General features: G+C 46.0%; 2 protein-coding genes across 2 annotated transcripts; both read left to right on the top strand.

Annotated features, from left to right (window-relative positions):
- The first annotated feature begins 3,949 nt into the window (after nt 1-3,949).
- Nucleotides 3,950-5,916, top strand: LOC102702374 (F-box protein At1g47056-like). Its single transcript, XM_040523104.1, has one exon. The coding sequence runs from the start codon at nt 4,145-4,147 to the stop codon at nt 5,831-5,833; it is 1,689 nt and encodes a 562-aa protein (XP_040379038.1). The 5' UTR covers nt 3,950-4,144; the 3' UTR covers nt 5,834-5,916.
- A 7,161-nt stretch (nt 5,917-13,077) lies between these two features.
- On the top strand, nt 13,078-15,165 carry LOC102722206 (UPF0481 protein At3g47200-like). Its single transcript, XM_040523105.1, has one exon. It carries the CDS (start codon nt 13,212-13,214, stop codon nt 14,889-14,891), a length of 1,680 nt encoding a protein of 559 aa, XP_040379039.1. The 5' UTR covers nt 13,078-13,211; the 3' UTR covers nt 14,892-15,165.
- The last annotated feature ends 950 nt before the right edge of the window (nt 15,166-16,115 follow it).

The following is a 16,115-nucleotide window of genomic DNA, read 5'->3' as shown; positions in this document are numbered from 1 at the left end:
GACAGAAACACCAACCATTGCGATCTGATCGATCATCGGTTGGTATCCATCCGTGTCGTGCTGTGCTAACTGCTGAACCACGGCCACCTCGGCTGAAGAAAGAGAAGAACTGGGTTCCTTCAGAATTCCGATTCCTTGAGTGAAATAAAGTTCTGTGGACTGCAGGAACAGTTGTAAATGAGAACTGATAATTATTGGTATAAACGAAAGGCAGTTTAGTCCATGGCGGTGCGATTCGTCATGCTTGTACTGTCACATGTCTCAACAAACAAGACGAAATGGAGCGGAGATTACGATATACTTTCAGAAACAACTGTATCTTAGTATCCCCTCTGTGTTACTGTTGAAGTGTTGATCGATCGATCAATCAATTCCACAGAACAAGTTGTATAAGAAGTAGACCTTGATGTATCCCAAAGCCAAAAAGACACAAACCGGCTCCGTGATGCAGACGCGCCACCTTCCGGGGCTCCAACTCGGCTCATTACTCATCGAACGGAAATGAAATCTAGCATTAAAAATACAGCGAAGAAGTAGCTATGTTCATGAGGCTCGAACAATTGCTTTGGTCTTACTCCAGTAAAAGTTAAATACCAATGCTCTTGGGATAGTATTGTTGTCTGTATTTTTCTAGCTAATGGCTGATGAGTGCAGAGCCGCTAAAGGCGATTCAAGAAAGCTTTGTTGGTAGGATTCATAGAAAGTTAATGGTGAATGATTACTCGAGTGCTGGTTGTTCTTTGACAGGATATAGCCGAGTATTCTGCTGAAAGCAACTACGGGCAGCTCCTTTTCTTATCCAGAAACCTCCTTTTTTTCAGAGCAGCCCACGAGTATTTAACAAGCAACATCCTTGTCTTACATGATTATGATAATCACTTCATCATTTCGTATCATCCTGCATCGTTGCTCTTCTTGTTGTTCTGTGGTAGTGCGCCCCACTGCGTATGGGAAGCTCGTCTTTTCACCAAAGCTGCAGCACTTAGCAAAAAAGAGATTGTACTGTAGTTAACTGCAAAGCGAGATCTTCCTGGCTAGATTTGACTCCGTAATTACGAGTAGGATCTATGTACACATATGACTATATGAGTACGCCGTACGCCTGAGCTGTAAAGTAAGATAAAGACTACACTATCTCTCGAACTGAATTTCTCGACCGGAGCTAATGTTTCCGGAAAACATCTTCAACCTGTCTAATCTGTAAAATAGACTGAAAGGCTGGTGCAGTTTTGTGCTGCTTGTCTGAAGATTCTGAAAACATCAACCTCAGTAGTTACGCGGAGGCACGGAGCTATGAAGACTTTATACTTTGTTTCTTGAGTAATTGTTAAATGAGATTGGTAAAATGAGAGACCGATGTACTCCTCCGTCCCAAAATAAATCAATTTTTCACTTTTTATCTATAATTTTTGACTCTTCGTCTTATTTAATTTTTTTTGCGATTGATATTTTTGTTTTTATTAGATGATAAATCATGAATAGTACTTTACGTGCAACTAATTTTTTTCTAATTTTCTAAAAACTTTTCAAATAAGACGGATAATCAAATATTAGACACGAAAACTGAAGTATTGATTCTTTTCGAGACAAGGGAGTATATTAGAATTTCAAAAAGCACGAGACAAATGCATTGGAATTTGAACAAATTAAAGATTATACTACTTCGTACGAGGTAGCCTAAAATGAAGTTTTTTTAATGGAGTATGGAAGGGGAAACATCATAGAGTCACAATGCGATGTGTAATCCCTGTTCAACTTTGGATGTAATCAGTACTACCTCCGTCCTATAATAATATTATTTTTTAATTTCTATGTTCAATGATTTGATCATTCGTCTTATTTGAAAATTTTATGAAAAATTTTAAAAAAATAGTCACGTATAAAGTAGTATTCATATTTTATCATCTAGTAACAATAAAAATGTTAATTGTAAAAAAATTTAAATAAGATGAATAGTCAAAACGTTATATCTAAAAACTAAAAAATGACCTTATTTCGGAACATGTAGTATAAACAGATCACGAAAATACTGAAAATACAGAGTACACTGATTACGCGCGCGACCTCTGCAGAATCTGCTGCAACAACCGCCTCCCGCATCTCCCTCATCTCCGGCAACGACGGAGCGTCGCGGAGCACCAGTGTTGTTGCCGGCGCCGCTACGGCGCTACCCGACGACGTGGCTTCCGCCTTCCGCTCTAGGTACAGCGCTGCACCTGGTCCCAGCAAATAAATGGGATGCACATTGCAATGCCATCGGCCATCCTCGTCAGCAACAGGTGAGCAGCAGTAGCATAGATGTACACTGAAATTCCCCGGATGCACGACACGGCGCAAAGTCTGCTCGATGATCCGGCCCAACAACGGATTACTATTTCAACGTGCGCGAGTATTACGGTACTGTAACTATCTAGAGACGTAGGTTTTTTTTTTTCCTTTCCCTAAAAGGAGACGGTAGGTTTTCGTGTTCGTGGTTGGAATGGACCTCATCAATGTGAGTTTTGGACGTTAACTAGCTGGTTTCGGCCTCGATCGCCGCTGTGTGTACTAATCGGTCTAATTAGCCAACACAGAACTAGAAAAAATATTAGCATATGATTAATTAAATATTACTTATTACTAGCTTGGTAATAGACTAATCGGATTTTTCTAAACAACTTCCATATAATTTTATTTTTTAAAAACACATAATTTAACGGTTCGAGAAGTGTGCACACGGAAAAATGAAAAAAAAATACTTAGTTCTCATTCACAAATGCACCCTTTCTTCCTAAGAAAACCACACGCGGGTTGTGGCGTTAGTATTTTTTCCATTTTACTTGTCTTATTCTACCATCTATGTTCTAGAATATAAATATTTTTAAGCTATTAAGTAGGAATTAAGGTTGAGAATAAACAACTATCATGCTTTTTTAGTAAATAAGAAATTAATATGGATGCGAGGTTATCATTAATTAATGAGAAATGAATAACAGTGAGAGGGTAACATAAGATAAACTAAATAATAAGTGATTGATGTGATAAATAGAATTGTAAATAGTAAAATAATTATATATTTTTTGTGTAAATACCAGATATATCTATATTTTAGAACATGGGAGCATATAGCTTTTATCATCTTGCAGTTGCAATTGATTATAAGCTGAATAAATTTTAAAACTTAATTTTGACTCCATTTGGTGTTTGTTTTATTATGACTTATTTTACATATTTTGCTTTTGAGTCTCTATGAACACATACATAAAAGTTTTATCCTAAATATATTTCGTTTGAAAAACATGGTTTAACTTTTGTTCTAAATTATCGGATTTTTATAGGTATTCAATAGTATAATAATAAAAATAACTATTACAAAATTAAAAAAACTATGTAAAAAACATTGGAAGATTAAGTTTTTTTTATAAAGCTTATAAAATATGTTGTGTAGCCATCTAAGAAACAAGAAAAAAACTAACAATAATCTACCAATAATAGTGCAGAGCCACGGTAGAGTAGAGAAGTAAAAGAAACCACAACCATCACGACACCAAACAGATTCCTACCAAAGCCGGTCAGAAACGGCGTCGCTCCCACGGGTTATCCACGGCCACGGCTCGGCCGCTCGCCGGAAGGAAAACCAAACCCAGAACAGAAATATCCCACCTCGGTTAGCCGGTCAATCCGCACACAACCAAGACGAGGCCCGCGGCACGGACCGGCTGCAGAGAGAGCGCTTCATCACGCCCCTCTGCCTTGGCCACACGCCAGCGAACGAACGACCGAGTCCACCACGAGAGACGAGACGACGCCGCGCTGTGTGCCCTACGATCCGCCAGGCGCAACTGCGCGAGTGAGTGACGGCACGCACCGTCCGCAACCACCTGAGAAGGGAGGGAGAAAAAAAAAGAAAATGAAACGCCCTCTCACCATCGTAGTACTCGGCCACTTTCCCCATCTCTCTCTCTCTCTCTTCCTCTTCCCCCGGTGGGTCGATCTGTTCGCGTGAATAGAACGAGACGAGGCGTCGTCGCCTCGCCTCGCCTCGCCTCGCCCGCTCGCTCTTCCTCCCTCCCCCCCTCAAACCGGATCGGCAGATCCGGCCTCACCCCATCCACCCGGATGGCCTGCGCCTCCCCACCCATCGCGGCCCCGGGGATAGCGTAGCATGGGCCAAGCCCCCTCCTCCTCCTCCTCCTCCTCCTCCTCTACCCTCCTCGCCAAATCCAGCTCCTCCTTCTCCTCCTCCCCGTCCCCCTCGCCGCAGCGCCGCAGGTCGCTCTCCTCCTCCTCCCCTACCATGGTGCCGCCGGCGCGGACGGTGCTCGTGGTGGCCGGCGGCGGGACGGCGGGGGACGCGCCGAGGTTCGCGGCGCCCCCGCCGGAGCGCGACCACACGCAGGACCTGCCCGACGAGATCCTCTCCCTCGTCTTCGCGTCGCTCACCCCCACCGAGCGCAACGCGTGCTCGCTGACCTGCGCGCGCTGGAAGGAGGTGGACGCCTCCACGCGCCACCGCCTCTCCCTCGACGCCCGCGCCGCGCTCGGATACGCCGCGCCGGGGATCTTCGCGCGGTTCACGGCCGTCACGAAGCTCGCCCTCCGCTGCGCCCGCGGCTCCGGGACGGACAGCCTCTCCGACGACGGGGCACGCCAGGTGGCGGCCGCGCTGCCGTCCTCGCGGCTCGCCAGGCTCAAGCTGCGCGGCCTCCGGCAGCTTTCCGACGACGGGCTCGCGTCGCTGGCAGGGGCCACCCCGGCGATCCGCAAACTGTCCGTCGCGTCCTGCGGTTTTGGGCCCAAGGCCTTCGTCGCCGTCCTCCGTTCGTGCCCCCTCCTTGAGGACCTCTCCGTCAAGCGCCTACGCGGTCTCCCTGACACCGCCGGCGCCACGACCGCCATCACCGAGGAGATCCTCTTTCCGCCTGCATCGTCGCTGCGGTCAGTGTGCCTCAAAGATCTGTACAGCGCCCTGTGCTTCGTTCCCTTGGTTGCCTCCTCTCCGAACCTCCGGTCTCTCAAGATCCTGAGGTGCTCCGGCTCCTGGGACCTGCCATTGGAGGTCATCGCAGCGCGTGCACCTGGCCTTGTTGAGCTCCACCTTGAGAAGCTGCAGGTTGGCGACCGCGGTCTCTCCGCCGTATCGGCTTGCCCAAACCTTGAAATCCTGTTCCTTGTCAAGACCCCCGAGTGCACTGACGCGGGCATAATCAGTGTTGCCGAGAGATGTCACAAACTGCGTAAGCTACATATTGATGGGTGGCGCACAAACCGGATTGGGGATCATGGCCTCATGGCTGTGGCACGAGGATGCCCAGACCTGCAAGAGCTCGTCTTGATTGGGGTCAACCCCACTGTACAGAGTCTGCGGATGCTTGGTGAACATTGCCGCTCGCTGGAGCGTCTTGCCCTTTGTGGGTGTGAGACTGTTGGTGATCCTGAGATCATTTGCCTGGCTGAGCGCTGTGCTGCGCTCAAGAAGCTTTGCATCAAGGGTTGCCCGGTCTCAGACCGTGGGATGGGGGCACTGAGCGGAGGCTGTCCCAGCTTGGTCAAGGTGAAGCTGAAGAGATGCCGTGGAGTATCGCCTGAATGTATTGAGAACCTGAAGGTAGTTAGGGGGGGTTCGTTCTCTATCAGCTTGGATCCTGTAGTGGAGCGTGATGCAGGAGGTGCAAGTGAAAACGTTGGGCAAGAGGCTGGACAGGTGCCAATTACAGAGCTTACTGATCAGATGGCAGCCATGGACCTTCCGACTAACACCGCCAGTGCTCAATCCTCTGCACAGGCGAGTAGTAGGATGAGGAGCGTCATGTCAGCACTCAGGAGGAGGTTTGGCAATCCTCCATCCCTGTGAAGTGAGATAAAAAAATTGATGAACCTATTTGCTACTTTATGCTTTCTAATGAATTCTTGTTCCTTAGCTTATTAATTTTACTATCTTGTTCTGGCAAAATCACCATTATGGATAATTCCATGTTTCTGTTCTGCTAGCTCATCGGCAGTTGTTTTTGCCCTTTTCTCTGATTAAGAAAAAAATAGGGGTCTGGTTTAGCTTTGGTGATGATCAGCATGCCTACTTAACTATAGAAATATATATTCTTTGTTTGCTTGGAATTGTTGAAATCTGGGGCTGCAAGCTATCTAGGAGTACCTCGGTACTAATACTAAAAATTGACGTCCTCACTGTCGTGCAAATTGCTATAGGCGTATAGCGTATAATCTGTCTGCTCTTGCACAGCAGTCTGATTTTGCATTAGGTTGAAGAATCAAACATGTATAATTAAACTTATGTTCTCTTTTAAGATTATTATTCCATCTGTGTAGCTTGTTATAACGTAATGTGTAAATGAAATGATATTAAACAATGGAAGATAATGCAGAAGTTAAGCCAAATGCTATTTTCTACCTTTAATTATAGAGGTGTTGGATAGTGATATGCTAGTTGTTGCTTTGAAGTTTAGTTAGAGGCGGTAGGTGATGTTGTTGATAGTGAAATATTTCATGTTATGTACTCCTATGATTGTATTATATGCCTGCCTGTATTTGTAGTTGTCCACGATTTGATACCCTCTGTTAGTACATCCATTAGAGTGTTAATTGAATGAGTTCAATCAGAATATCAAATAGGAGTAATATACCCCCATACAGTACCATTTTCTTTTATCATTTTGAGTGGCTTTTTTCCAAAGTTTATGTGTGAGCAGCTTGGTTGCAACTGCATAGCGAATATTAGGTATGAAAATGGAAGTTAGCAAGACATCTGGGTAAAATAAGTCTTGCTTCTTAATAATTAGACCTTTGATGTACTTTATCTAGTCGTGAAAATTGTGATTTTGCTGTCAAGATTAATTCTCGTCCGTGCATCTGTTATACGATAGGCTTCAAGAGAGCTTTCTGATCTGGAAAAGGATCGACTCCCTTTAGTACTGTATTCCTGTCTTTTCATTTCTGCTTATACTTACAAACCAAAATTCCTATCTTTTCGTTTTTGCTTATGTTTGTATGGTGAAATTTGATTTTTTTTTCACCTTAAATTTAGATATCAGTTTAGGGGGTTTCATCGAAGTTTATTTTTTTAGCTTTTCTTTAGACGTATATAAAAGTTTTATCAATAAATTATTTTTCGTTTACGAATATGTTGTTTAGCTTTTACATTGAAAAAGCCAAACAATCCCTAGTCCATGTTGTTCTCTTCTATGCTTTGTCATGGAGGGTCTGGAAATTTTGTTTGCTTTTCTTCCATGGGTAACTACAGTACAATACTACTCCCTCCTTTTTATAATGTAGGGTTTTCTAGTCTTGTCTAGATTCATATGAATGCTAATATATATATATATATATTTATCAATCAATGCTAAAAAGTCTTATAATATGAAGTGGAAGTAGTAAGTAATATGAAAGTGTGCAGTCAAAGGTTCAAACTCAAAGCAGTTGAACTTGGTAGATCTTTTTGTTTATTATACTTATGCTTATAAGCCAAAATTTAAAATTTCAACTTTAAATTTAAACTTGATTTTAGAGTTTTCTTTCGCTGTAGTTTATTTTCTAGCATTGACTTTTAGATCAATAAAAATACGTACATAAAAGTTTTATTTATAAATTATTTTTCGTTTGCAAATATGCCCGTAGAACAATGCAAACCTTCCTCAACCAGAAGTAATACACTCTTACAGAAGGTGCGTGTTAAAAACGTCTGCTGGTTCATGCCTTTGCAAAATTTGTCCACAGAAACACCCTCACTTATCATGAACATAACTGGCCGTTCAAGGCAGTGCTGTCTTCGGCGAATTTTTTTTGAGAAATAACATTATTTTAATAGAAAATCACAAGATTAGAGGTCATACGTGGAAAATTACAATTTTAATATCCTGTCGAACAGTGGGTGTTTGATTGGGCTCTATCAAACAGTTGCTGTCGATGTTCGACAGAGGACCTTATCGAACGCCTGTCGTTCGACAGGGCCTACCACTTGGCGCTAAGGGGCCTGTCGAACTGCCGAAGGTTGACAGGCCCCCCACCACCCCAGTCGACCGATGTTGAATGTTGACAGCCCCCCACCCCAGTCGAACGATGGTGGTGTTCGACAAGCACCTGTGGAGGGACTGTCGAACACCACCAGTTCGTGTTCGACAGGTCTTTACAGATGTCTATCGAACACCACCAGTTCGTGTTCGACAGGTCTTTATAGAGGTCTGTCGAACACCACCAGTTCGATAGGCCTTGTCGAACACACTCGTCGTTCTGGTGGTTCGACGGGCCCGTCAAATTACGATTTTGTACTGATGGCTTCTAATCTTGCGATTTTCTATTAAAATAATCTTATTTCTAAAAAAATTCGTCAACGGCTGGTCGCTTGCTATACATTGTAGTTGTAGGGTAAGCAAAACACTAGTGGGTGTGCTTGTTGTCCGGCGTAAATGCCGTTGGCCCCGTAGTCGGCGTCAGACGAACGCCCAGTGCTGGGAAAATGCCTCGGTGCCATTAATCCGAAACGTGAAGCTTGTCGGTTTTTGTCTATTTCTTCCTGTTGCCCTACGCTCTTTTGCTTCGGATGCTCATCTTTTGGCACGGAAAAAGGGGGAAGAGGGAGCCCCGGCTTGTTGACGACTTGGGGAGGCGTGCATTCGTTCCAGTTTTTGGTCTCTTGCACATACTGGGCGTTGCTGCATTTATAGTAGTTTTGTACGGTGAAATCTTTGATGTGCTATACTCCAACTCCACTAGTCCATTTCTGCGGTTCTGGCGTTCTACCCATGGCCTCCAGCTCTTCATTTCATTTCGTATTCAAAACCTCGCACTTCCGATGTTTGTGCTCAAAACATTTCAAATTCAGTTTCTGCTACTATGCCTGTACCTGAAATCCTGAATGTGTACTCCAGCTGATTGTGTTTTGTGAGTGGTAATCAGGAAAACACGCACGAGTGCACAAGGCCACAAGTCTGCTCCGTTGGATAGCACGCGGTTACTTACACAACAATAATTTCATGTCTTTAATTCGTCATTTCCGTTGTTCAATACTCCAGCCTCGTCACCCACTCCGTCATCTCCCCTTGTGGATTTTGTCTCTGCGTATAATATCGGAGTATTATTATTGTACGCCAGGCAGATTTGGCCGGTGCTGGAACAATAAGTGCGTATTGAATGGTATTTAGGTCCGTAATAATCACTCTACCAATTCGTTCCATATTTGAGACCTTTGGACCAACTTCAAGTTTTACTAAGTTAATAAAAACATAAAATTAGTTTTATCAACTAGATCGCTGAGTGTGCTTTTATAGTATATATATTTTGGATTAAAAATATTACGTATTTATTAACAGGGTTGATCAATATTGATAAAACTTTACTTAGAACAAATCCAAAATTATCTTGCTATATGGAAATTGACCACTACAGTCTACAGTGATGCTCAGGAACGGATTTACCGTTGAGGCGGAGGGGGCTCAAGCACTCGCTAGTTCGTTGGGACCATGACAGCGCCGACCATGACAGCGCCGTATAGTCATCATTAAAATTTCATACCATATATGTAGGACTGAAACTCTGTTATTTGTTCAGATCCGCTGGCATACTTTCTTAATCCGTCACTGGTGGCGCTCTAAACTTTGCATCTATCTGTCATGTCCGGCTGTTTTTCCTTTATTATGGTATTTCTTGCCAGGATAATGGGGTGATTGTGTAGCTGTTTTAATAATAAAATAATTTATGAGTAAAACTTTTATATACGTGTTCTTCGCAATTTAAAAACCAAGACTTAAAATAAAGTAAGATAAAAACTCTTAATTTAATATTGAAATTTATATTTTGGCTTATAAGTACAAGCAAAAATAAATTTTACTTTTACAGTTATTGAGTAGGTATTGAGAGATATCAAAATTTTATACCGTAAAATTGCTCATAAGAAAAATGAAAAGATGTGGGTGAATATTTTCTTGGTGCTACCAAGTCTGATAATAGTTTTTTTTAATACTCCAATTTATTCTGAGTGTTCCAGTTGTGCAGTGATGGTGGAGCGGCATGGGAGGCGCGGCATGCTGCGTTGTCCGTTGTGAATTGTGACGAGGACGATACTCTCCTGGCCACTTCATCGTCTGCACTGCTGTTCATCATGTATGATGTAGAAGTACCTTGTCGAAATTCGTTGGCTGGATGCCTGCATCACAGAGCAAACGTTTTTCGGCGGACCTGCACCGGACCTTGACACTACATAGGTCTTAGTTGAAGAGCTTTTAACAACCATAGTTGGCCACATAATCTTTTAGAAGGTCTTCCAAGCAATACTTAGAGCAAGTTCAATAGCATAGCTTAACTACTGGCTTCAATTTATTTATAGTCAATTTAATAGCTAACTCATACATTAGTTATCTATAAAATATATACTATCATCTCTCACCTGTCGTACACACATTATGTCTTAGAGCGTGTGCTGCATCTGCCTATAAATCTATAGCCAACCGCTCTTATCTCTCCCCTCTTATCTTCTTAAAATATATTTACAGCTGGTTTATAGCCTGCTATTATACATGCTCTTATATTCTGAGATTTTGCAGCGGTAAAATTTAGGAAATAAAATAAAAATCAAAAGCCGAACATCGTAGCCCTTATTAGATTATAAAAAGTTGACTTCTCGCTACCTGTTTCTTATAACCTTACAAGATTATTGTTTGACCTTTTGAAAGTAAAAGCAAAATGATATATTTATAAAGAAAAAATAATTTATAAATAAAAATTATATACATAGTTTTAATAATATAAAAACAAAGACTGAAAAATAAACTATAATGAAAACTCTAAAATAGACTTTAAATCTAAGCTTAAAATTAAAATTTTTAAATTTCAGCATATAAATATAAATAGAAACAACGTGACGTTGCCTTAAAAGCTCCCCAAACAAGGTTTTAGGACAGTACGGCTTGTGAGTTGTGACTTATGGTGATGCTCTTGCTCCTATCTGAGATTATTGACGAGAAATATTTCGTGTCAGTAGTCACGCCCGAGTTGCGAGCTGTTGTGTGGCGCAATCATTGTGAGCAGCCTCAGCAGCGCAAAATATCTATCAGCCGCCCGGCACCGCACCGAAACCATGCTTGATGGCAAATATGCCATGAATGTCAGATCAGTAACCTTTACGTTCAAATTTATCAAACTTCGTCGGATCCGACGAACACCGGACGATCCATCGATGTCACAGCATTTTGGCCCAAACGCGCGCCGGCCGTTCGTCCGAGGGCCGCGCGGCCCGGGTTCCCTTGTGGGTTTTTTCTGGAAAAAATAACGCAAACAGGAAAGGTTCAAACGGCATCAGGCATCGGTCCCCTCGGATTCTGAAGAAAGGAGAAGAAAAGTTGATGGTACTAGTGCAACCCGATACCACGCTTGATTGATGCTCCATTTGACTCGAGAGGCCCATGCCTGGTTCAAGGCCACCGGAACGGAACGGGATCTCGTAAGAGGGGCTGACATGTAGGCCCATGAACGATGAGGCCCACGTGTCAGCAACCCATGTCCCTTTGGCTTAACTTAGAGGAGGGGTCCATATATCAGCAACCCATGTTCCTTTGGCTTAACTTAGAGGAACCGTGTTCCACCGGAACCGGCCAGAGGTTTAGAGTTGGTTGTTTTTAGACATAACACTATATCCGCGTTTTGCAGCGGGTGTATTTTTCTCCATCCACAGTGGTGGAGGCAAATGACAGGCTTTGGGTTGGTGCTGGACAACCATGTTAAAGTCAACCAACACCTTAACATGGTTTCTCCATCCAAAGTTGTTTACAATACATCAAATTGTCCAACACCAATCAATATTGCATCTATCTACATGCCTCAATATGCGATTATCTCCACAAAATATGAACCAGACACGGTATGGTTCCCATGATCAATTATTCAATTGCTCAGTGTCTCAGTAACTGATTTGGTGAAAACCCTTTCAGTTTTTTTTGGTAGGAGTATATAATAGGTAAAGAAGATTAGCCCGGTGCAGCCCAGTGGCCTGCATTCAGGCCCAGTCCATCTTCCAGCTAAAAGGCCAGGTCTAGAACAGAAATCGCACGATCCAGTCCAGTTCCCTCCTCCCCTGGCAACAGCGGCAGGAAAGCACAATTGAAGGCCCCCGGCCAAAATACACCGTCATAAGTCGAGAACTCTTGCTGCAAGGGAATGGGCGATGGATCACGATCGCGACCATTTACTTCAATAGAACTGTCACCGATTTCACCGAAAGTGCGGTTCCGCCTCGCCACCGAGCGGCCCATAAACCCGCGCCCATGCTGCAAGCCCTGCCACCGGCGTCCGCCCCTCCCACTGCAGCACCGGCGGTGCGGCGCTTGCCTGACCTGGCCAACTCGATCGATGCGCACGCGCAGATCTCGCAGCAACTGCACGGAGAAAGAACTCGATTTCGCCTGCGGGCCTGACCGATGCTTCGTGCTTTCCCCCTCGGCGAGAACGTGAGACATGCTCTCGTCGTGGCGTTCCACTCGCTAGTCACTCTCGAGATCGACGACATGACATGCATGCAGCCCCAGCGAGCGGCTACGGGAATCAGGGATGCATACGCCGTGCTGCCCACGTGCCGACTGGGCACGATGTGTGCGCGGCCGCACGCGTTGCCAGCGTTCGCTGGTTGCGGCTGCTGCTGCTTCTCGGTGGTTGCAGCCCATGGGCATGGCCCATGTGTGGCTTCGGCTTGTCGGTTTGCTCTGCTGAGTTTTCTTCGGAGTAAAGCAGGTTTTGGTCACTTGTGTAGTATACGGTTTTTTTTCCCTTTAAATAAAGAATCGAGCTAGTTGAGATTTTCTGGGTGGCGAACTCATGGTAGCGTAGATTTGTGCCAGACATAACGTATAGTGCATTAGTGCAGTCACCGATCACTACTGGAATGGAATGGAGGTTGGAGAAGGACGTGCAGCAACGTACTTCGTTGAAAACTGCAGATGATCACAAGAAGAAGCTTCTTTTAATTTCCAAAGTCACACAATACTCCTATTTTTTAATTGGAGTAATATTTTAGCACAAGCAAGCAACGAAAAAACATTACATCTATCAATCATCATCAGCCAATAAACTTATCGTTCTACCAAATCGGCACGCACTGCACACGCCCGTTTCTTGCCTTGCCTTGTCTGGTTGGCTTGCCTTGCCTGTCTAGGGGCCACGGATCTTGGCAACCACGAGACGCTACTCCGAGGAGCCGCCGCGCACGCCGGCGCCGGCGCTGCCAACCGCCATCCATGGTCGCCGTCTTTAACAAGGACGTTCTGAGCTGGTATCTGATCACGGTCAAGCTCAAGGAGACCGTCGATGCCAACCTCAACAAGTCCCCGCCGCCCGGCGCGCTGCCCCGGTGGCAGGCGCTGAACCGTAACCTGCCGCTGCTCACCAGCGGCGAGGCGGAAGCCGGAAGCGACGCATTGCCGCCGCGCCAGGAGCTGGAGCGCCCCGGTGAGGTCCGGATCCAGGTGCGATCGCCGGCGCACAGCCCAAAGCCGCAGGACCCGGAATGGGTGGTGGCCATCCGCGGGAAGCTGGCGCAGGCGCGCGCCGAGGAGGCGGCGTGCCCGTGGGCGCGCCTGTCCGTGTACCGCGTGCCCAAGTCGCTCCGCGACGGCGACGAGCGCGCGTACATGCCGCAGGTGGTGTCCATCGGCCCGCTCCACCGCGGCCGGCGCCGGCTGCGGGAGATGGAGCGGCACAAGTGGCGGGCGCTGCACCACGTCCTGAAGCGCACGGGGCACGACGTCACCGCCTACCTCAACGCGCTGCGGCCGATGGAGGAGCGGGTGCGCGCCTGCTACGACGGCCGCGTCGCCGGGATGCAGGGGAACGAGCTCGCCGAGTGTATGGTGCTGGACGGGACGTTCGTGCTGGAGCTCTTCCGCGGAGCGCTGGACGGCGGGAAGAGGTTCGTCGACGACCTGGGCTACTCGCGGCATGATCCCATCTTCGCCATGCGCGGCGCGATGCACGCCATCCGCAACGACATGATCCTGCTCGAGAATCAGATACCCCTATTCGTGCTCGACCTCCTGCTCGGGCTCCAGCTCGGCAATCCGGAGCAGACCGGCTTGGTCGCCAGCTTCGCCGTGCGCTTCTTCGACCCGCTCATGCCGACCGATGAGCCGCTACTCCGCAAGGACCGGTCCAAGCTGGAGTCATCCGTCAGCACCGGGGAGGCGGCGGCCACGGCGGCGTTCGACCCGCTGTCCGGACCAATGCTCCATTGCCTCGACGTTTTCCGGCGCAGCCTCCTCCGCGCCGGACTGCAGCCCACCCCGCCGCCGCCGGCACGGCTTTGGCTCAAGAAGTGGTCGGGGCTCCGGCGTGTGGCGGACAAGCGGCGGCAGCAGTTCGTGCACTGCGTGTCGGAGCTCCGGGAAGCAGGAATCCGGTGCCGGCGGCGGAACACGGACCGCTTCTGGGACATCAAGTTCGACAACGGCGTGCTCCAGATCCCGCGCATCCTCATCCACGACGGCACCAAGTCCCTCTTCCTCAACCTGATCGCGTTCGAGCAGTGCCACATGGACATCGCCACCCCGGGCGGCAACAACATCACCTCCTACGCCATCTTCATGGACAACCTCATCAACTCGGCCGACGACGTCAGGTACCTCCACGACCGGGGCATCATCGAGCACTGGCTGGGGAGCGACGCCGAGGTGGCCGACCTCTTCAACAGGCTGTGCCTGGAGGTGGTGTTCGACATCAACGACAGCTACCTCTCCGGGCTCTCGGACCAGGTGAACAGATACTATGACCACAAGTGGAGCACGTGGGTCGCCAGCCTGAAGCACAACTACTTCAGCAACCCGTGGGCTATCGTCTCGGTGGTCGCCGGTGTCTTCTTGCTGCTGCTTACCATGACGCAGACCTTCTACAGCACCTACAGCTACTACAGGCCGATGAAGTGATGCTGCGGAAAGTGCATGAAGCAATCCAAAATGTGATCTTTTTTGGGGGTTGGCATTGTGCGATAGGCATCTAATTGCTGATTTGTAACAGTGTTAGATTGCTGGTTGCAATTATAGCTTTGATTGGAAGAATTCTTCCCTTGGACTTCCGAGCGCACTGGGTGTGACAGAGGGATTTGACTAGCAAATCCATTGTCAAAAGATACTTATATTGTATATTTTCGAAAGGAAGTGCATGTTCTTTATATATATCCCTTATATTCCATATCGTAAGATGTTGCTTACCCTCGTCTAGTCTCTCCTGTCTTTAACGCCAACCATCGTGTGAAAGCACCGAGGGAAGAAGGGCAAATATGCTGTGGTAGAAGATGATATGTCTAAGGCGGAAGCACTAGGGGTAGAGGGACGAAGACATACGAACGCACGTGAAGAAAATTGCTCTATGAGGGAAGTGCTACGGGAATACCTATGGAGATGCCAATGGAAAAGACGATCTCTGGAAAAGTGCTAGGGGAAGAGGGATGTATATGCTAGTGAAGAAGACAACTTTAGGTGTAAGAGAGAAGTTGCGAGAAAGATGCATCCATGCGTGCTTTATGAGGGTAAGTCAAGAAATTTAAGGCCATGCCTTATGAGCTAAGGTCACTTCACTGTGGTTTGGACTTACCCCAGAATGTGGTGGTGGATTGAGGTCGCATTCGCCTCTTCACTTTTTTACCCTATATTCTCTCGTTTATCGTGCACACACTTTCCGTACTGCTAAACGGTGTATTTTTTGCGAAAATTTTCTATAGGAAAGTTGTTTTAAAAAGTCATATTAATTTATTTTATAATTTTTTAATAATTAATAATTAATTAATCATGTACTAATCTATTACTATGTTTCTTAAGTTAGTTAACTAACCCACCTTTACATTTTGTTGAACACAGGCCTGAGTAGGGTCCATGGGTGGTGTGGTCAAATAAGTGTTTTAAGCTGATTTGGCACATGAGACCACTGTGGTTTGGGTATAGCCTTGGCAATACAGAGAACTCATATAAGTGCCCTTAAGTGCCACCAAGATGAAACCACATATATAGAGACACCCTCTCTACGATGCAAGTTACTTTAGGTGGGGCCTAAAAATCTTTTACATTTCACTCCTATAATTTTATACTAGACATTTTATTATTTTAATTTAAATTATGCCAAGGTCCTATTCATTCTAACCCAAACGATGAAAA

The sequence above is a fragment of the Oryza brachyantha genome, chromosome 4, assembly GCF_000231095.2.
Source record: "Oryza brachyantha chromosome 4, ObraRS2, whole genome shotgun sequence".
Classification (NCBI taxonomy): domain Eukaryota; kingdom Viridiplantae; phylum Streptophyta; class Magnoliopsida; order Poales; family Poaceae; genus Oryza; species Oryza brachyantha.
The sequence above is the reverse complement of the archived record's forward strand: the minus strand, read 5'-3'. Positions and strand labels throughout refer to the sequence as shown.